General features: G+C 34.8%; 1 protein-coding gene across 1 annotated transcript; it reads left to right on the top strand.

Moving 5' to 3' along the window:
- The first annotated feature begins 3,378 nt into the window (after positions 1-3,378).
- On the top strand, positions 3,379-8,580 carry LOC149561079 (putative LRR receptor-like serine/threonine-protein kinase At1g67720). The gene is made up of 16 exons (XM_089824952.1): positions 3,379-3,451; positions 3,563-3,668; positions 3,760-4,309; positions 4,620-5,104; positions 5,223-5,358; positions 5,451-5,523; positions 5,846-5,913; positions 6,019-6,090; positions 6,200-6,268; positions 6,477-6,664; positions 6,820-7,016; positions 7,135-7,258; positions 7,343-7,411; positions 7,518-7,704; positions 7,819-7,924; positions 8,014-8,580. The coding sequence occupies exons 2-16, from the start codon at positions 3,581-3,583 to the stop codon at positions 8,272-8,274; spliced, it is 2,673 nt and encodes an 890-aa protein (XP_089681078.1). The 5' UTR covers positions 3,379-3,451; positions 3,563-3,580; the 3' UTR covers positions 8,275-8,580.
- The last annotated feature ends 14,136 nt before the right edge of the window (positions 8,581-22,716 follow it).

Raw genomic sequence — 22,716 nt, 5'->3', positions numbered from 1 at the left:
GAAATGACTAGGCCAAAACACTCCAAGATCCCATTAAACCCTTCGTTAGCCCTCGGGACCATGTAGAACAAGGCTAACGCACACACACTTGGTCAACTGCTAAAATGTGGACATTACATGCTGTTACACAACAAATTGATGTAGGAGCATCCAGTGGTGTAAGGGCAATCCTATATCACCCAAAAATATGCTTAGAGATAGTTTCTTTTTAATGTTTTTTTATTTTTGGATACCCATTTGGATCAAATAAAGGTTCCAATTCTCATAGTCCCACTATTAGTTTTCTAAGTTAGAGTTTTTAAGCACCTTGGGATACATGTAAATGCAAAAAATGGGTTATTTTGTAATAGAGCCAAAATTATGATGAGTTAGAGGGTGTAATTTGGAGGGATGATTATAATTGTAATTTAAAGTGCTTTGGAAAAAGAGTTAGATCAAAAGACTTTATGGTTAGAAAGTTATTACAATTTTAAGTTTCTTGGAGACCTCCTAAGAGTGCTTCAAAGTCAGGTTTGGGGGACTAAATGGCCTTGTATGGGACCAAAAATGGGGAACGAGCAAAGCTCCTCCATAAGACTGTAGATCGCTTCAAGAGCTTTCCAAAAATGTAAAGGGTTTGTCAATTGAAGTCTCGGTTCAAAAGTTATGCCTCTTGGAAGTTGGACTACCATTTCTGGACTCTTCTAATTTTACACTAACTTCTAACGTGACTTTCAGAACCTTCTGTTTTGGGAGTGGATGCCAACTAGCATATTCTAGAATTTATTCCTAACCCTAAATGAATTGGGGTCCATTTAAGAACATTTAAAGCATTGTAAAGGCATTTCTTAGTGGAGTTAGAGAGAAGGTACTGTGTGGAGGATTTCCTTCTCCAAAATTATACTATTGTAAGCCCATAGGGCATTTTCCATTGATAATAATATTTCTCTTTTCCTGTGTGTTCATTTTTGTCTTTGGTTGTGTCTCCATCACAAATTCTTGAATATTCTTTTTCAAACCTTCCTACTTAAATGAGATGCTTTGTTGCATTTGATTGCATAAAATAAAAGTAACAGAAACATGTTGAAGTTCAAATTATTTTTTCTTAACACAAATAGGTACTTACACACTTTAATATGATGGCAAATGAAGCTACATCTGGCAAAGGATTTATTGTACAAGAATGAAGCTATTGAAGTTGAGGAAATATGCAATCACAAATCATTGCTTATGAAGTTGAGGAAATAGGTGTAGATTAATGTTAAGGGATGTCAAGGATGCTACTATTAGTACATTTGTCATAGAGATTAGTGGAAAATCAACAACCCTGAAGGATCTAGAAGCTCAATTAGGAGAGATACACATATATTTGGAACTTGTGGTCGATGGGAGGCTTCCATTTAACCATGAAATTTTGTACCATCTACAGGATGTATTCAATCTACTACCAAAATTGAATGTTAATGAGATAGTAAAGGCCATTGCAATGAAAATAATTTACATGATGCTTGTTATATTTTGTCATTTCTATTTTGAAGTGTTTATTACTATGCATTATCTCATAAACAATAAGGTATTGAACATAAAAAGCTTATAGAGACATCATCTTCAAAAATAACAACTATAGCAGGGAGGTAGAGTCATGGTTTTAAGTGATTGGAAGACATAATATAAGTGATTTAAAGATTGAATTTTTAACAAAGTCATTTGACTTTGTGAGTTTACATCATACTAATTAATATTTTTAGCAACCTTTATAAAAATAGAATATGATCTATTGTTGGAAGCACTTGTACAATTCGATTTCTCCCACACACACACACATAGTATGGAAAGGAGGATCACAAAATATACAGAACTCGGCCTTAAATCTTCCTGAGGTATAAATTAATCATTCAATGACCAATCCGAGGAACTTCTAGTGTGATGAAATCACATCTTTTTAATTTTATAAAGGCATGTGTTTGTTTTGATTTGTGAGTATCGACTTGAATCCTTGTTTTCCATCTCATCTATCCAAATGGACCATTGTGCCTAATCAACTTAATCTATTTTATGTTTTGTCTTTTATATTTCTATAGAGGAGTCAAACCCTTAATTTTCAGCCTATGTAAACCAAAAGCATCGTCATATTATATTATTTTAGGATCAGCAAGAATGTTGTGGAAGTTCATCGAGAGGGGCAAGAAGATTGAGAAGAATGTGGAGAGGGATATCATGATCAACCACCATCTCTGATGCACCTATAACACAGTTGGCTTCATATAGGTGATGTTGACAAAGATTCATTTGGACATTGTGATGGAATATGAAGTAGGGGGTGAGCTCTATCACAACATTATGAAATCTAAGTAGTCTAGTGAGGACAAGGCTTGTTTCTTCTTCAAGTAGTTTATTTAAATCAAGCATGAAAATGAAAGTGGGTTGATGATTTCTAAAAATCAAAAAGATTGGTATGAGAATGTATTTGATGCCTCTCATATTTCCCAAGTTGATCTGCCACTTGTTGAGCTTCATGCACTCCAAAATCCCTTTTTAGGCTCAAACTTGACACATACAAAGATTAAAACCTTGCACCGCCTGTTAACACGGGTCATTCCGCAAGGGTCAGTAGTTGTTCGTGTGTGAGAGGATCAACAACATTACCTAGCTCCTATTATAGCATCCTTTCATTATTAAGCTTTTGGAAGAGGAAAAGGAGGAATTTGGATATTATAACAGAGGGACCATTAACTTGTTATATGAAAAATAACAAAAATCATCGAACCAACTGGATCAATATCCTACAAGCCATGAATAGAAAATGTCCTATAGCTTAAACAAATAAATCTATTGGAGGATAGACTAATAAAATCCAAACATTTTTTAGATTGGGATGGAAAATAAATGAAATAAAAAAACTCTAGCATTTTTTATAGAGCAAGTCAATGGAAAAAAATATCAAGTATTATTTGAAAATCATAGTACCTACCTTTGTCTCTAGCCCCTGTACTGGCTTCATGTGTTGGCTTTGTGTGAGGAGTGTATGAAAGATTAAATAAATCAAATTTTATTTCTTCCCAAATTATTTTGGTGGGACTGTTTTGGTGGGAAAAAGATGAGCAGATTGCTGACACATGGCAAAGATTTGTCCTAAGCTGGTGGGGCTATTTGTAGCCTCACCCATTTTTCAACCCCTCAGAATAAAACATCTAAAAAATAGGAGCTCCTATCTTTTAGGAAAATATTCCAATTAAAGTTGTAGCCCCCTGCCCCCCAAAAAAATTATGGGACCTCTTGTTCCTTAAATATAGAATGGAAGCCCCCTTCATGAAACCCCACCCCTGCCTAAGAATCTGAAGTCAAGCAACTAGAAACCTGTTTGCCTATATATGTGCCCACTTTATCGAAATGCAAAGCAACCATTAACAGGCCTCTAGTGGCACCTTGGGATCAACAAGCTTAAATTCTATTGAAGATTATTTTTATAAGAGTAATAATAATATTCTTTGTGCAGCGTTTCTCGAAGTGTTATTATCAAACTCGGCATTTATGTATGCGCCTTTGTTTTGTTTTTTTTTTCTGATGGAGTTTGTTCATTCAGTTTTCGCAGGTCCGAAAGATGTCAGGCAAGCAACTGACAGTACTGTGCTTGCTACTCATCACAACATTCGTTGGATTTATGAGCTTCGCGCACTCAAATCCAGATGGTAACCTCCGCTTAGTCTCACCTCGTTTCTATATTGCACTTATTATGTTCAAAGCACTCAAATACAGATGCTGACGTCTTTTGCTGTGCAGGATTCCTTAACATTAACTGTGGCGCCATCGATAATCAAACTGACAAGAATGGCCTACTCTGGATTTCGGATGCCCCTTTCATTAAATCTCGGAACATTTCGAGTGCCAATTCAACAGATGTTCTGTACTTGCAATACTTGACAGTGGCCTATTTTTCAAATCCGGCAGTGAAGAAATATTGCTACCTGCTCCCTGTAAAGCCCCTTTTGAAATACTTAGTAAGAGTAACTTTCGATCCAAATTCAAAAATCCTTTGCGCCAGATTCTTCGATTTACTTATCGAAGGAATCAAATGGAGGAGTGTCAACCTATCCGAGATAGCCTATCAGAAAAACAAGTTTTACGAGATCATCTTGATCGCCAAAAACGAGACTCTCAGTATATGTCTTGCGCCCAATTCTCAAACAGAAGAAAATAATTTTATTTTTATTTCAAGCATTGAACTGCGGCCGCTCGAACCTTCCATGTATAATTCAAGTACGGATTTCCAAAAGAAAGCCTTAGATCTCGTATCAAATCGTATGAATTTCGGTGCATCCGATTGGTTAAAGTAAGTTTGTGTTCTTATGAAAGAAATTTCAGTCTGATCAGGGAGTCTTTGTGCAGTCCAACATTACTTGTTGTCATTAGGCTCCTAGTTAAATTTAATTTGCCAATGTAGCCTAGATTTAATTTGAGTATTTGTGCGGTCCATTGTGTTTTAGGATGTTTAATGTTTTATCTTTGTAAGCATAGTTGTAATTTTGGACTTCATGATTTAAAGCTTTATATTTAAATACTATTGAATTTTAGATCTCTATAAAATCTGCTGCTTTTATCTTAATTAAAAAAAAAGTTGAACCATAACTCACAATTGGCAGGTATCCAAACGATCCATTTGACCGCCAATGGTCATGGAGCGTAGCAATAAACATAGGAGTGAACATTTCCACTGAGGACAAACAGACAAAATCTTTAGGAAGAGAGTTAGTGAACAAACCGCCTGCGAGCGTATTAAGGACTGCTATTGCAAGGAGAGGAGTAGGCGAGTTGGTACTACCAAACTCATTTATGCCACTCTCTAGCCCAGAAATTTATTATTTTGCACTTTATTTCTGCAACCTCTTGTTTACAAACTACAGTCATCTTTCTTTCACTGCCCACGTTAATGGAATCCAGATCACAGATTTCATAAATCTTAGTCTTTTCCAGTGTTGGCAAGCAAATAAAGATTTAGAACTTGAGAATTCCGATCCTGTAACTATAACCTTAAAATCCAGTTCTCGATCTGAGTTGGGACCATTCATAAATGCGGCAGAAATGTACAGGAAATTGGACTTAAAGACAACAACATATTCCGGAGATGGTAACTTCCTCTATTCCTTAGCGATGGTCTAAAATGCTCTGTATTTTTGTATTTATATATACATAAATATTGGAAATGTTATATGCGCTTAATATGTACACAAACTGTGTCAACTCAGTGGTTGCTATTAGAAAAATAGCAGAGGCAATAAATGTTCCAGACGACTGGACAGCAGGAGATCCATGTTTGCCAGCTGAATATTCATCAACAGGGATAACTTGCAGTCAAGACGATCCTCCACGAATCATTATACTGTAACTTTTTTCCTAGTATCTGAATAATATAACAGTTCATTGACCATTATATTGTAATTTTTTATTTTTTTATTTTTATTTTATTTTGGCAGAAATCTAACAAGCATGCATGTCGAGGGCGTCATACCTTCACATATGGCTGACTTAACAGCACTGACACAGTTGGTAAGAATTTACATAGCCCCGTACAAACTTGGTTTAGCATTACAAAAGTAATGCTTTGTATTATCATTGAGATCTGGTTATCCTTCTTATAAACTGTATAGTTGACCAAATTTCAAATAATCTAAATCATTATGATTTTTTTTACAAATTTCAGCATTTGATTTGCATGATCTGCATAATTTGTTGTCAAAAACAACAAAATTTTTTTTTTTTTAAATTGGAAAAAAAAGGTTTAACTTTGTTTTTGTTTTTTTGTTTAGTAAATTGAGAGTAGCCAGTACCGTATTATACAGGATATCTAACTCTAAGCTGTCAAATGTAGCTGCTAGGGAATAACAGTTTGTCAGGTCATGTTCCAGACTTCAGTTCATTGAAGAATCTCACAATACTGTATGGCACCTCTCACTTGCTGCTAGCTTGAATAGTTCGTATGAATCAACAACTTAATTTTTGTGCATCTTTCCTAATCTTTCCAATTCTTTTTGGCTGACAAAGGCAACTGCAAAATAATCAACTTACCGGAGAAATTCCAAGATCATTGGAGAAGCTTCAATTGTTGAATCAGCTGTACGTTTACCAAATACACTGTCTAAATTCTTCATACATCAAAACTTCTCTGGTAAAGCATTTTAAAGTGTGAGATGTTATTGAGCATATTCTTTTTTCCGTTGAAAAGATTGCTGCAGGGAAACAAATTCGAGGGAACGGTCTCAAAAGGATTAGTGAGAGATAACTTGGACATTGGGTATATAGATTTTCTCCTCTCTTTCTCTAGGCATTTTTAATTTCCTCTGGACAATTCAACAAAAGTGTTGGTCTTTCATGCGCTTGCGTGTTTAACTGGTTTTTAACATGCCTCTTCATTAATTTACTATCTTCCAAAAAGAAACAGTACACAGAGACCGACCCGTTATATTCTGGTAGGGATACTTATTCTGAATTGTAACTTGCAGCGTAGATCCTCAAAACGCTGTTGCTGTAGACAGAGGCAAAAATAAAGGTTGGCTGATCGGACTTCCAATTGCGTGTTCGTTGGTGTCACTTTTAATCATCCTGTCTGGAATTTTTCTATGGATGCACAAACGCACATCGCAACCATTTCCGCCCATAGATGATTTGAGGGAAGAACACACAAGTCCAGGTGGTTCTCCAATCTCTCGTATGCGAAAAATGTGTTTATTATTATTGTACAACTACATACTGTTTCTTTTATTCATCAGGAAAACTATTTCCCTTTCACTTTTCCCCTGCTCCGCACAGTAAAGAGTGCTTTTATCTCTAATTCTTATTTCTCAGATAAAAAAAATCAGATTGATTTTAAAGAATACACGGAAGAAGAAATTAAAAGTTTTACGAAAAGCTATACAACAAGCCTCGATACCAGAAGCCCTCCATCTGTATTTCATGGCGTCCTTCCAGTTACAGGACGTGAGGTTGCAGTCAAAATACTGATGACTGATTCTAAGCAGGGCCACGAAGAATTCGAGAAGGAAGTTAGTAACCTTACACAGAGACAATAAATTGTGCATGATAGGATGTTACTCAAACCTTCCAACTATCATCCTCTTAACCCCAAATTTTCAACTAACAAGTGTTTTCCTATGTTTTCAGGTAAGTACTCTGTCAACAATATATCACAAGAATCTTGTTAGTCTTTATGGTTATTGCGGACAACGCAAAGTGGCATTGGTCTATGAATACGTACCCGACGGAACTTTGACTGATCGTCTATATGGTATTTGTATATATTAAATTTTGTTGCATATCGACTTGAGAAACTAAAGAAAATGCTTTACATTAGATGATTTACCATTTGCAGGTGAAGCCAAATTGAAGAAACCGCTTGATTGGGTTACCAGACTGAATATTGCTCAGCAAGCTGCCGAGGGTAATATGAATATTGCTCAACAAGCAGCAGCTTTGATTTATACCTGTTCAGTTTTCTACAGTGCTAAAACGGACCATTTCTCAAGTATTTTTGACGTATTTTGCAGGTTTGCTCCATCTTCATCAGAATTTCTATCCTCAAATCGTACACGGAAATATAAAAAGCAGCAATATACTGTTGGATGGCAAAATGACTGCTAAGCTAGCTGACTTTGGCCTACCAAAGCTAGTAGAGAGTTTAAAATCTAATATCAAAGCCGAAGTGAACCAGACGGAGGGTTATCTTGATCCTGAGTATTTCTCCGAACACCATAGCATTTCGTTTTCCTTAATTACCCATAGCTTAAGTAATCCTATTTTTCAAATATTTAAAAATGCAGACGGATGAAAATGTGGCTGTCCTTGCAGATATAAAACATTTAAATTAAATGAAAAGAGCGATATCTACAGCTTTGGAGTGGTTTTACTCGAGATTATTTCTGGAAGACCACCCAAGGAAGGAATAGTAGAATCGGTAATCTATCTATTTCAATCTCAGTTCAATGATTTATATCACTTTTGGACATGTTCATAACCAATAAATTGAAATGATCGTTGCAACAGGCACGCAATCTGCTTTCATCTGGCAAACTGGCAGAGCTTATGGATACTTCATTGCTTAACCGATATAATGTAGAATCAGCTCGGAAAGTTGCAGAGATAGCAAAGAAGTGCGTGGAAGAAGACTCAATTAAAAGACCCGATATGAGTGAGGTGGTGAAAGAATTGGAAGAAGCTGCGAGGCTTGCATCTTGTCCTACTAACTATTCTGCTTCAGATACCACAGCATCTTTCAATATCGGTGACATGTCTGGCCATATGTAGTAGGATATTACAATAACTATCTGTTAGGAGATGGCCCAAATATAGTTGGTTGTGTTAAGGGCTGGACTTGAAAAGGGTTTCTGTCATCGCAGAGTGTTGTGAGACTGGGGTAGATATTATATAAAAGCTTCTGTAGCTCCGCTTGGGTTAATGTGTCGACTGTATTTTTAATCATGAGTGGTAACCCGAATAATATATTAGAGTCGGCTAGTAAGACTATGTTGCTCCTAGAAGGGCAAGGGCAACATTAGAACGGAATTATCTATTTTCTACATAAATTTTAAAAAAAAAAATTAGTCGAGTGTCCATTATGCGTGGATAAGCAAACTAAACCACAGTAACATTTTTCGTTAGAGATGTCCCAAAGTGCATTTGAAGTTTATTTTTATAGAACGGCATTATTCTATGGCTTGACCATTTTAATTTTTTCTTTTAAATTATATTTTTAATTTTTTAATAAAATTAAATATTTTTTATTCGTTGTAAATTAAGATACAAAAGTGATTTTTTTCCATTATTCGATGCGATGTCCCAAAAGTACATTTAAAGTTGATTTTTATAGAATAACAATTCTTATTTTTTCGTTTAAATTATATTTTTAATTTGTTAATAAAAGTATGGATAAATAGTTTTTACTAGTTGTAAATTAAGATATAAAAGTGATTTTTTAATAAATAAATATAAAGTATATTTGAAAAGTCAATATATTTTAATAGAACAATATTAAGGAACAAATCAACAATTTATTAATACTAAATTAATAGGATTAAAGAAAAACAAACTCAACTAATTATCAAAAAATAATTGTAGATCTTTTATTTCGAGATTATTTGGACAAAAGTCTTGGAGAAAAAATTGTACCCAACCAATAGTTTTATCCTTTGACTAGATTGTACCAACATTTGTTCATATAATTTTCACTTTTTGTGGTACAAATATAATTCAAAAGAAATGATAGATTTTTATAATGCTTCTCAAACTAAACTATTATCCTATTTTTCCTAATAAGCACCAACATAGTGAAGAAATGCTATGACCCAAGAAAAATATTAAGGATAGAAAACTTGACCATCACTTACAATCTTTTAAATTAATAAATTAATAATAATTGTTGTAACGATTTGAAAAAATTAAATATTTATCATAAATTATAATTTAATATAAAGAATTGGTTACAATAGTTTTAAAATTCAATACCATATAAGTAAATTCAGGAATCTTTGTATGCTTAAAAATGGATAATGTTTTCAATGGTACTTTTAAATCTTTTTATACTACTTTAAAAAATGGTTTCACCACTATTCCAATTATTCATCTATGTTGCACATTTGGTTTTTGATTGTTTGTCATTTGTGTAAATATTCAAATTAAATATTAAAAATTAATTAATTAATCATTAACATATGTCCTTTAATTTTTCTTCATATCTTGTCCATTCATTCTTAACCATGTTCGATTAAATGTTTTTGTCAATTAATTAATCCTTTAGAGGTGAACAAGCATTCATTCAACCCTTATCGTAACATTTCATGTCTTCGTTAGGAATTTGAATTTATTTACTACTTTTTATTTTCCCCATATTTATTAAATTTTAATTAATTATTAGGATAATTTCCTAAAATGAGTAGGAAAATGTTAATTTCTCAACCATTTCTAACTCATGTAATAATCCCTAATTTTTCTCTCAATCCCATTTTCCCTCATATGTGTAAGGACCCTCCTTATATGTACTTATCAAATATGAATCCTCTGTTAAAACTGTTATAGGAGATTTAATCGGATATGAAGTAATGTTTTATTTTGTGAATATCTTAATGAAATTGAGATCAATTGATACATCCATGTTTTAATACTCAATGACTCAAAAACTACTACATTATCTTGACTATTTAAACATTAAAATTTTACTAGCAATGATATGAGGCATTTTCACCTGATGATAAGAGTGTTGATTTTGGTAACTCGATGATTAGGTTTGTACTTTCAAATAGTTCAGTATTCCTTAATAAGTGATATTTATGATGTTAGGTATATGCATGCCTAATGATGATTATTCTAGCATTTTAATCTCAATTAATGAATAAGTTATGTTATATTGATTATGTGATTACTGATGATTAAATGTGAGTAGAAATTAATTAAACAATTAATTATACGAAAGATTCATGTTTTGATTTACGTAACTATCCAAATAAGTTTTGAATATATGTATGTGAGTTCTTGAGCTACTGATGTGTGCAATGAGTGTGCAGGATATTTTAGCTAGGAAATCTAACGGAGAAACAAAACTGAACCCTATGTACCAATTGTGGAAACCAAGGTTGAATCTAAAAAAAGATGCAAACCCCATTGTTCATATTTTATTTGTATCGTGAGATGTATGAATGTATCATTCTGTAATCAATAAGTGTTAATATTTTGTAACAGTGGTTTTTCAGTGTCGCTTGACACTCGTGAATTATATATGAATTCTAGCATGATAGTTAGGGTTAACTGAGTAACCTAAAGATCTAAGTTAAACTAGGTTAGTGCCCTTTTTGCTAATCAGTTAGTAATCAAAATTAATTACCCTAATCAAGATTAGTGATTTAATCTGCATTTTTGTAGTTGTTAGAAAGTCCTAAATTTTTCTAGCTTTTGATTGGTCCCTAATTAATTTTAAAGGCCAAAAATCATGAAATCTAAGTACCTAAAGGGTATGGGTATGGGTTGGGGGCATTTTCCACCCCCATAGCCCCTTTTGTTGACTTTTATGGTCACTGAAAAATCTCATTTTTGCTTTATTGCGAAAATTGAATGATTTCATCATAGGTTGGATAACTTCAACTTCACCTTGAGGTTAGCCTATGTCTAGTTGAGTTAGAAGACTCTAGAACTTTTAAGAAAATGGGGTAGTTATTACTTTTTGGGGTGGTTGAGTTTAGGATCTTATTTAGAGGCAAATTTGAGAGGGTTTGAATGTTCACCCAACCTCTAGTTTTAGAGTGATTTTCAGAATTGAAGGAGAAGGAGAGGAAAGCAAGCTCATCTCAAACTTGTTCATTTTTCATAACTTGATTTTTGAAGGTAGGAATACTTCACCTCATTTTGTTCATGTTGTGTTTCATATTTCAATTTTATTGCATGTGTGTGTGTGTGTGTGTGTGTGTGTGTGTGTGTGTGTGTGTGTTGGGAGGGATGGGAAATTGGTTTTCTTAGATGTCTTGCCCTTGTGTTTTGTTTTGAATTTTTGAAGGGATTGCATGGATGTTTGGCATTACTCACCTTCAGATAGGGAAAAAGTGGCCATGTATGGGAGAAGGTCTTTAGTTGGACTCCAACAGTGTAGAGTCTCTTCTCAAGACAAGAAGAGGGAGAGAGGGTAGGGTGTTATGGGCCCCTACTCATCAGCACAAACCACGTATGAGTTTTGAAATGTAAGAATGGAAGATGGATGTTCTTGAGTTATAGCCTAGCTAGGGCACCTGTTTTGGTATTGTGTCTGACATCTCCTATTGGAAAAATCCACCTTCTCCCTAGTTTGGTTCAATGTCAAACTTGTTGTGAAAACCCAGTATGGGAGTGAATGTATGATTTTTTCTTCATGTTATGATTGGTTGTCTCTTGGTCAGTTTTCATCCTCTCCATGATCACCGTGATGTTTTGCAGAAATTCAAAATGGATCCCTTGTTAAGGGCCAAGAAGGAAATTCAACTTGTTATTGAAATTCAGTTATGTTGAGGAGATTTCTCCTTGGGATTGAAATCCTATGTAAAAATTTTATTGGTAACTTATTGTGGAAATGGCAACAATGTCGGGTTTTCTTCGTGGTTCTTTCCCAGTGGAGCCTTTGAATCAAGTGGTTCAATAGAAAAAGAAAATTGAGTAATATTCTTGCATTGAGTCTTATAGTTTTGTTTTAGTTTTGTGTATGTTACTTAAAATTCAAATGTAATGATGTTACACTCTTTCTGCATCATTTGTATGTCTCGTAATCATATTCATTGATTTAGAATAATTAGATAAATGATGAAATATATTTGTGCAATTATACGTTCAAAATGGGTTAAAGAAAATTTAATGTTATGGTTAGGACTTCAATTTACTTCGTGATTTATAGGAGATAAAATAACCTTACTTTATGGTTTAAGAAAATTATTAAACTTGATGGATATAATCAACATTAGAAAGAAAATAAATAATATTGCCCTTGAATAAATAGATATGATTTTCTTATATCCAATTAGAAATATATATATATATATATACATATATATATATATATATATATATATATATATATATATATATATATATATATATATATATATATATATATATATATATATATATATATATATATATATATATATATATATATATATATATATATATATACCTCCCTTGTAAAAATAATATAATTTGCTTTCAAATTAACACTTAGAAGAAAAAAAAAAGGAACAAAAAATATATTTCCTTGTCGTTAAAATCTACACTTAGAAAAAAATGAGCTTGGCAAAAAAAAAGTTTACTCCCCTAGAGCAAAAATACTCTCTGGAGTTTGTATGAGAAAAATTAAATTCTCCCTTTTTGGAACAGAGAATCGCAAAGAGATTCTTCAAATATCCTTTTTGAACTTATTAAAAATTATTTACTTCAAATAAAAACAAAACAAAACAAAAATGTATTAAAACAAATATCCTAAATATCCTATCCTATCCTAAAAGCCCCAATAACAAAACTTTATCATAACTCCTATTTCCTAGAGAGGGGTAAGGCTTAATTTGACCAAATATGCATTTATGGGGGATGACATCACCCCTACACCCCCATAGAAATTGCAGCCCTACGAGACCTTGTGACATGACTAGTGAGTTTATGTGGGGAATTTATGATGTGCAGGTTTGTATTAAATTTTTAATTTGTTTAGGTTAGTTTGTTTTTAGGTTTGTAGTTGTTAGTTTTAGATGGTATTTTAAATAAAGTATTTTAAAGTTAGTTAGTTGTAGTAAAAGTTAAGTTTAGTAATTTTAAATTAGTATAAAATATGTTAGATTTTTAACTAATGTTAAAGTTTAGTTAATATAAATTTAGTATTAAGTTTAAGTAAGTATGTTATTTTGTTTAAATGTGTAAGTAAATTATAAAGTGAAAATTTGTTAATTAAATGTTTTAGTTAGTTTAAATATTAAGTATTTAATATGTTTTTGTTTTGTTTTGTTGTATTTTAAATAAAATTTTAAATATTTTAAAAAAATTAGTTTTATTAACTTATTAAATTATAATTAAGTATAGTTAGTATTAGTTTAAATATTATTATTATGTTAAAAGATAGTCATTAGAGATATGTGTTAGTTTTAATTAATTGTATTAATTATTATTTAGTTCACTTGAGTTTATATAATTATTGTCTTATATTATTTTTATTTATTTATGTGGTAAGTACAAAGACAATAAATTTGGTTTAAATTAATGTTAGAATTGTTGTTTAAGTTTTAATTAACTATATTGATTATTTAATAATAGTTTGATTTAAAAGATGTTTTGTTTATGTTAGTTTTAATAAAGTTTAAGTATTTGTATGTTAGATGATTATTTTAGTTAGTTAGTTCTTTGGTTTCAATGTATAGTAATAACTAAAGTTATATTTATTTAAATTTTTATTTGAAGAATTAAATTATATTGTTTATTAATATTTTGATTAGTTAACATTATAGTGGATAATGATAAATGTTTTAAATCTTTTGAGTGAACCTCACATGTTGGTTTTAAACTTAAATGGAATGTCAGGACATTGTTAGGAGAACCTATATCTGTCTTACATTATACCTATAATTTAACTTGTGAAAAACAACATATCAAACATAGCGGTGTTATTAATCTTTAAAAAAAAAAAAATACCGTGTGTTTTTGCCATTGTATTTTGGGCATGACAATATGAGAATGTTCTCGAATTTCTCATATGACATTCCTACTAATTTCTCCACCCTCATTTCTTCCAGTTTTTCTCATGCTAGTTTCTCATTTTCCAAACCATTGACTAATTTGTGAAATTTTCATTAATAATAAGTTTCCATTTTTTTCCCTTATTTTGTCATAAATTTTTATAACTGTTCATTTGCCAAATTCATCCCTTTTTTCCATAAATTGTCACAATTTATCATTTTTCAAAACTGCACCCCCATTTGTCATTACTTTACATAATTTTATCACTTTCTAAATTCAAAATACAATTTTTAATTTCCTATGTTATAGTTCCCAAGTGTAATCATAGCTACTAATTGAACTTTAATATCATATATTTATTCCAAATATACAAATCTATAACATTCAAATTTGTCATTCTAACAACCACATTCGGGTATGTGCAGGATCATGGTGTGCCAAAAAGTGGCGATGTGAAAAAAAGATAGTTTGAAGACGCCTAAAAGTGCTTCAAAATCCGCTCTGACTTTTTTTTACCTATCCAGGAACCAAACCTAGAAGGTTAAGCCGAGCCTTATCGGATATCCAATTTTAAATCCAATATCCGACTAATAATTAAAATCATATAATAGTATGATATATTATTTAATATTATTATTATTGATATAAAATAATAATAATAATATTAAATAATATATCATACTATTATATTATAATAATATTATTATTATAATAATTATTATACTATAATATAATAATATTATTATAATTATTATTATACTATAATATAATATTATTATTATTATTATAATTATTATACTATAATATAATAATAATATTATTATTATATTATAATTGTATAATATTATACTATAATAATAATATTATAATAACATATTATATTATAATAATATAATATAATATTTCATATATTATAATATATAGTAATGTAATATAATATATATAAATAATATAATATAATAATAAAAAGTGATCTATGACCCCCTTTGACCCATAATACACATTCAAATATGTCCCTAGGGGTCCTAGGACCCTTAGAGACATATGTCGTCGTTTAATGGGTCAAAGGGGGTCATAGGTCACCCTATGACCCCCTTTGACCCATATTACCCATTCAAATATGTACCTAGGGGTCCTAGGACCCCTAGCAACATATCTCGTCGTTTAATGGGTCAGAGAGGGTCATAGGTCACCCTATGACCCCCTTTGACCCATATTACCCATTCGAATATGTCCCTAGGGGTCCTAGGACCCCTAGAGACATATATCGTCGTTTAATGGGTAAAATAGGGTCATAGGTCACCTTATGACCCCCTTTGACCCATATTACCCATTCGAATATGTCCCTAGGGGTCCTAGGACCCCTAAAGACATATATCGTCGTTTAATGGGTCAAGAGGGTCATAGGTCACCCTATGACCCCCTTTGACCCATATGTACGATTCGAATATGTCCCTAGGGGTCCTAGGACCCCTAGAGACATATGTCGTCATTTAAAGGGTCAAAGAGGGTCATAGGTTACCCTATGACCCCATTTGACTCATATTACCCATTCGAATATGTCCCTAGGGGTCCTAGGACCCCTAGGAACATATGTCATCGTTTCATGCATCAAAGGGGGTCATAGGTCACCCTATGACCCCCTTTGACTCATATGAACAATTCAAATATGTCCCTAGGGGTCCTAGGACCCCTAGGGACATATGTTGTCGTTTAATGGGTCAAAGGGGGTCATAGGTCACCCTATGACCCCCTTTGACCCATATGAACGATTGGAATATGTCCCTAGGGTCCTAGGACCCGTAGGGACATATGTCATCCTTTAATGGGTCAAAGAAGGTCATAGGTCACCCTATGACCCCATTTGACCCATATTACCCATTTGAATATGTCCCTTGGCGTCCGAGGACCCCTAGGGACATATGTCGTCGTTTAATGGGTCAAAGAGGGTCATAGGTCACCCTATGACCCCCTTTGACCCATAATACCTATTTGAATATGTCGCTAGGGGTCCTAGGACCCCTAGAGACATATGTCATCGTTTAATGGGTCAAAGGGGGTCATAGGTCACACTATGACCCACTTTAACCCATATTACCCATTCGAATATGTCCTTAGGGGTCCTAGGACCCCTAGCGACATATCTTGTCGTTTAACGGGTCAGAAAGGGTCATAGGTCACCTATGACCCCCTTTGACCCATATTACCCATTCAAATATGTCCCTAGGGGTCCTAGGACCCATAGAGACATATATCATCATTTAGTGGGTCAAAGAGAGTCATAGGTCACCCTATGACCCACTTTGACCCATATGTATAATTCGAATATGTCCCTAGGGGTCCTAGGACCCCTAGAGACATATGTCGTCATTTAAAGGGTCAAAGAGGGTCATAGATTACCCTATGACCCCATTTGACCAATATTATCCATTCGAATATGTCCTTAGGGGTCCTAGGACCCCTAGGGACATATGTCGTCGTTTAATGCATCAAAGGGGGTCATAGGTCACCCTATGACCCACTTTGACTCATATGAACGATTCAAATATGTCCCTAGGGGTCCTAGGAACCCTAGGGACATATGTTGTCATTTAATGGGTCAAAGGGGGTCATAGGTCACCCTATGACCCCCTTTGACCCATATGAACGATTTGAATATGTCCCTAGGGTCCTAGGACCCCTAGGGACATATGTCGTCGTTTAATGGGTCAAAGAGGGTCATAGACACGCTATGACCCCATTTGACCTATATTACCCATTAGAATATGTCCCTTGGGGTTCGAGGACCCCTAGGGACATATGTCGTCGTTTAATGGGTCAAAGAGGGTCATAGGTCACCCTATGACCCCCTTTGACCCATATTACCCATTCGAATATGTCCCTAGGGGTCCTAGGACCCCTAGAGACATATATCGTCGTTTAATGCGTGACCTATGACCCCCTTTGACCCATATTAACAATTCGAATATGTCCCTAGGTTTCCTAGGACCCCTAGAGACATATGTCATCGTTTAATGCGTCAAAGATGGTCATAGGGTATTTCACCCATAATACCCATTCGAATATCTCCCTAGGGGTCCTCAGACCCTTAGGGACATATGTCATCGTTTAATGGGTCAAAGAGGGTCATAGGTCACCCTATGACCATCTTTGACCCATATTACCCATTCGAATATGTCCCTAGGGGTCTGAGGACCACTAGAGACATACATCATCGTTTAATAGATCAAGAGGGTCATAGGTCACCCTATCACCCCCTTTGACCCATATCAACGATTCGAATATGTCCCTAGGGGTCCTAGGACCCCTAAAAATATATGTCATCGTTTAGTGAGTCAAAGAGGGTCATAGGTTACCCTATGACCCCATTTGACCCATATTACCCATTCGAATATGTCCCTAGGGGTCGTAGGACCCCTAGGGACATATGTCATCGTTTAATGGGACAAAGGGGGTCATAGGTCACCCTATGACCCCCTTTGACCCATATTACCCATTCGAATATGTCCCTACGGTCCTAGGACTCCTAGAGACATATATCATCGTTTAATGGGTCAAAGAGGGTCATAGGTCACCCTATGACCCCCTTTGACCCATATGTACGATTCGAATATGTCCCTAGTGGTCCTAGGACCCCTAGAGACATATGTCGTCATTTAAATGGTCAAAGAGGGTCATAGGTTACCCTATGACCCTATTTGACCCATATTACCCATTCGAATATGTCCCTAGGGGTCCTAGGACCCCTAGGGACATATGTCATTGTTTAATGCATCAAAGGGGGTCATAGGTCACCCTATGACCCCCTTTGACTCATATGAACGATTCAAATATGTCCCTAGGGGTCCTAGGACCCCTAGACACATATATTGTCCTTTAATTGGTCAAAGGGGGTCATAGGTCACCCTATGACCCCCTTTGACCCATATGAACGATTGGAATATGTCCCTAAGGTCCTAGGACCCCTAGGGACATATGTCGTTGTTTAATGGGTCAAAGAGGGTCGTAGGTCACCTTATGACCCCATTTGACCCATATTACCCATTTGAATATGTCCCTTGGGGTCCGAGGACCCCTAGGGACATATGTCGTCATTTAATGGGTCAAAGAGGGTCATAGGTCACCTTATGAACCCTTTTGTCCCATACTATGCATTCGAATATGTCCCTGGGAGTCTTAGGACACCTAGAGACATATATCATCGTTTAATGCGTCGAGAGGGTCATAGGTTACCCTATGACCCCCTTTGACCCATATGAACGATTCGAATATGTCCCTAGGGGTCCTAGGACCCCTAGAGACATATGTCATCGTTTAATGGGTCACAAAGCGTCACAGGTTACCCTATGACCCCATTTGACCCATATAACCCATTCGAATATGTCCCTAGGGGTCCTAGGACCCTTAGGGACATATGTCGTCGATTAATGGGTCAAAGAGTGACCAATGACCCCCTTTAACCCATATTACCCATTCGAATATGTCCCTACGGGTCCGAGGACCCTTAGAGACATATATAATCGTTTAATGGGTCAAGAGGGTCATAGGTCACCCTATGACCCCCTTTGACGCATATGAAAGATTCAAATATGTCCCTAGGGGTCCTAGGACCCCTAGAGACATATGTCATCGTTTAATGGGTCAAAGAGGGTCATAGCTTACCCTATGACCCCATTTGACCCATATTACCCATTTGAATATGTCCCTAGGGGTCCTAGGACCCCTAGGGACATATGTTGTCGTTTAATGGGTCAAAGGGGGTCATAGGTCACCCTATGACCCCCTTTGACTTATATGAACGATTCAAATATGTCCTTAGGGGTCCTTGGACCCCTAGGGACATATGTTGTCGTTTAATGGGTCAATGGGGTTCATAGGTCACCCTATGACCCCCTTTGACCCATATGAACCATTCAAATATGTCTCTAGGGTCCTAGGACCCCTAGGGACATATGTCTTCATTTAATGGGTCAAAGAGAGTCATAGGTCACCCTATGACCCCCTTTGACCCATATTACCCATTCGAATATGTCCCTAAGGGTCCGAGGACCCCTAGGCACATATGTCGTCGTTTAATGGGTCAAAGAGGGTCATAGGTCACCCTATGACCCGCTTTGACCCATATTACCCATTCAAATATGTCCCTAGGTGTCCTAGGACGCCTAGAGACATATATCGTCGTTTAGTGGGTCAAGAGGGTCATAGGTCACCCTATGACACCCTTTGACCCATATGAACGATTTGAATATGTCTCTAAGGGTCCTAGGACCCCTAGAGACATGTCCTCATTTAATGGGTCAAAGAGGGTTATAGGTTACCCTATGACCCCATTTGACCCATATTACCCATTCGAATATGTCCTTAGGTGTCCTAGGACCCCTAGGGACATATGTCATCGTTTAATGGGTCAAATGGGGTCATAGGTCACCCTACGAACCCCTTTGACTCATATGAACGATTCAAATATGTCCCTAGGGCTAGGACCCCTAGGGACATATGTCGTCGTTGAATGAGTCAAAGTGGGTCATAGGTCACCCTATGACCCCCTTTGAACCATATGAACGATTCAAATATGTTCCTAGGGTCCTAGGACCCCTAGGGACATATGTCGTCGTTGAATAGGTCAAAGAGGGTCATAGGTCACCCTATGACCCCCTTTGACCCATATTACCCATTCGAATATGTCCCTTGGGGTCCGAGGACCCCTAGGGACATATGTCGTCGTTTAATGGGTCAAAGAGGGTCATAGGTTACCCTATGACCCCATTTGTTCCATATTACCCATTCGAATATGTCCCTAGGGGTCCTAGGACCCCTAGGGACATATGTCATTGTTTAATGGGTCAAAGGGGGTCGTAGGTCACCCTATGACCCCCTTTGACCCATGTGAACAATTCGAATATGTCCCTAGGTGTCCAAGGACCCCTAAAGAAATATGTCGTCGTTTAATGAGTCAGAGAGGGTCATAGGTCACCCTATGACCCCCTTTGACCCATATTACCCATTCGAATATGTCCCTAGGGGTCCTAGGACCCCTAGAGACATATATCGTCATTTAATGGGTCAAAGAGGGTCATAGGTCACTCTATGACCCCCTTTGACCCATATGAACGATTGGAATATGTCCCTAGGGGTCCTAGGACCCCTAGGGACATATGTCGTCATTTAATGGGTCAAAGAGGGTCATAGGTCACCCTATGACCCCCTTTGACCCATATTACCCATTCGAATATGTCCCTATAGGTCCTAGGACCCCTAGGGACATATGTCATCGTCTAATGGGTCAAAGGGGGTCATAGGTCACCCTATGACCCCCTTTGACCCATTTGAATGATTCGACTATGTCCCTAGGGGTCCTAGGACCCCTAGGGACATATGTCATTATTTAATGGGTCAAAGGGGGTCATAGGTCACCCTATGACCCCTTTTGACCCATATGAACGATTCGACTATGTCCCTAGGGGTCCTAGGACCCCTAGGGACATATGTCATTGTTTAATAGGTCAAAGAGGGTCATAGGTCACCCTATGACCTCCTTTGACCATAATACCCATTCGAATATGTCCCTAGGGGTCCTAGGACCCCTAGAGACATATGTCATCGTTTAATGGGTCAAAGGGTGGCATAGGTCACCCTATGACCCCCTTGGACCGATATGAACGATTCGGCTATGTCCCTGGGGTTCCTAGGGACATATGTCGTCATTTAATGGGTCAAAGGGGGTCAAAGGGACCCCCTTTGACCCATTAAAGGACGACATATGTCCCTAGGGGTCCTAGGACCCCTAGAGACATATATCGTTGTTTAATGGGTCAAAGAGGGTTATAGGTCACCTTATGACCCCCTTTGACTCTTATATATTATTAATATACATATTAATAATATTCATATATATTAATAATATACATATCAATATAATAATATATATTTATATATATATATACATATACATATTACATTATTATATTTAATGAAAATATTACGTTATTATATAAATATATTAATAACATACATATTAATATAATAATATTTATAATATATATTATATTTAATAAAAATATTACGTTGTTATATAAATATTATATTATTATACATATTAATATAATAATATATAATACGTATTTTATATATATAAATTACGTTATTATATTTAGTAAAAATAATAATAATATATATTATATTTATAGATTGTAATAAGATTAACATAAGATATTATTATATATTACTAGATTATATCTTGTATGTTTACATTACGTTATTATATATATATATATAATATTAAAATATGCCTTTACATATTAATATAAGTGAAATAATTTAAAAATAAAAAATTAGAACGTTTAAATCAAATTTCCTTCTAAAATTTGAAAATTTTTGGAATTTGACTACCGAGCCATATCGGATATCCGATGTCAAATCGGATATCCAATTTTGAATCGGATATCCGATCAGGCTTGGTATTTACCAAGCCTGCCCGGTCAACCCCGAAGACGTGTTTATAGAGAGTTTTAGTGATACTCAGACTTCGGGTAGCCGTCTGACAATGTTATTTTGATCGAAATTGAATGAAACGAAATGGGTTTTTTAATATCGCTCTCTGTATTCCATCAATATATTTTTTGTCAAATTCTGAGTTCGATAAGTATTTGTTAGTTAATTATCAATGAAGATTATTGTAAAGTGCTGATTGACATACTGAATGAAAAATAGCTATAACTTTCAAACGGTATAACATTTTTTAAATCTAAAAGTTGCGTCACATTATATACTTCGCCTAGTATAAGAAAAACACAAAAAAAGAAAAATTTGATCAAATTTTCTATTAGTTAGGGTGGTCAGACACGGGACTTTTTTTAATCCAAAAAAGTTTTGGTAGAAAATTCATATTTAATTATTTATTTGGAATAAAAATATCAAAAAATATGCGTCACATCTGGGCATGAGTCTAGTTTTCATATCTATAATTATATTAAAAAAATATTATGATTTGATTTTGATTAAGGTGGTCAGATATACACCTACTTTTGATTTTCGCCCTGAAATTTTCGTAGTACTGCATTAAAATTCAAACTTTTGACCAATCAATTATTTTTTTCTCCTAATAAGGCTTAGTAGTTTAGAAACTACATTCAATTTTTTACAAATTATTTTCTTACAACTTTTTGATATAAATTCCATAACCACTTCAAAATTATGTGTCAAGTTGACATAAACCTGATTTGCTGATTTTTCACTACCACTTAAGGCCATAGTTTGGTACACCATGATCTTGCACATACCCATTCCTAGTATTCTCATAATCACTCTATCAATTTTCTTTCACTATTTTATGCACCTATTCCATCTATAGAAACATTAGATAAGAAATGAAGATGCTAAAGGAGAATTTAAGATTTTGTTTGATCTATTTATAATGATTCTTTGTTCCTATGGATTTAGTAGTAAGATTAGTGAAAGATTCTTCAATTTGTAATAGATAAGATGAAGTGTATGTGCAAGATCATGGTGTACCAAAAA

This window comes from Cupressus sempervirens, chromosome 4 (assembly GCF_028749045.1).
Source record: "Cupressus sempervirens isolate cs-2001-9-10 chromosome 4, ASM2874904v1, whole genome shotgun sequence".
Lineage (NCBI taxonomy): Eukaryota > Viridiplantae > Streptophyta > Pinopsida > Cupressales > Cupressaceae > Cupressus > Cupressus sempervirens.
Note: the sequence above shows the minus strand (reverse complement) of the source record. Positions and strands in the feature narration are given on the sequence as shown.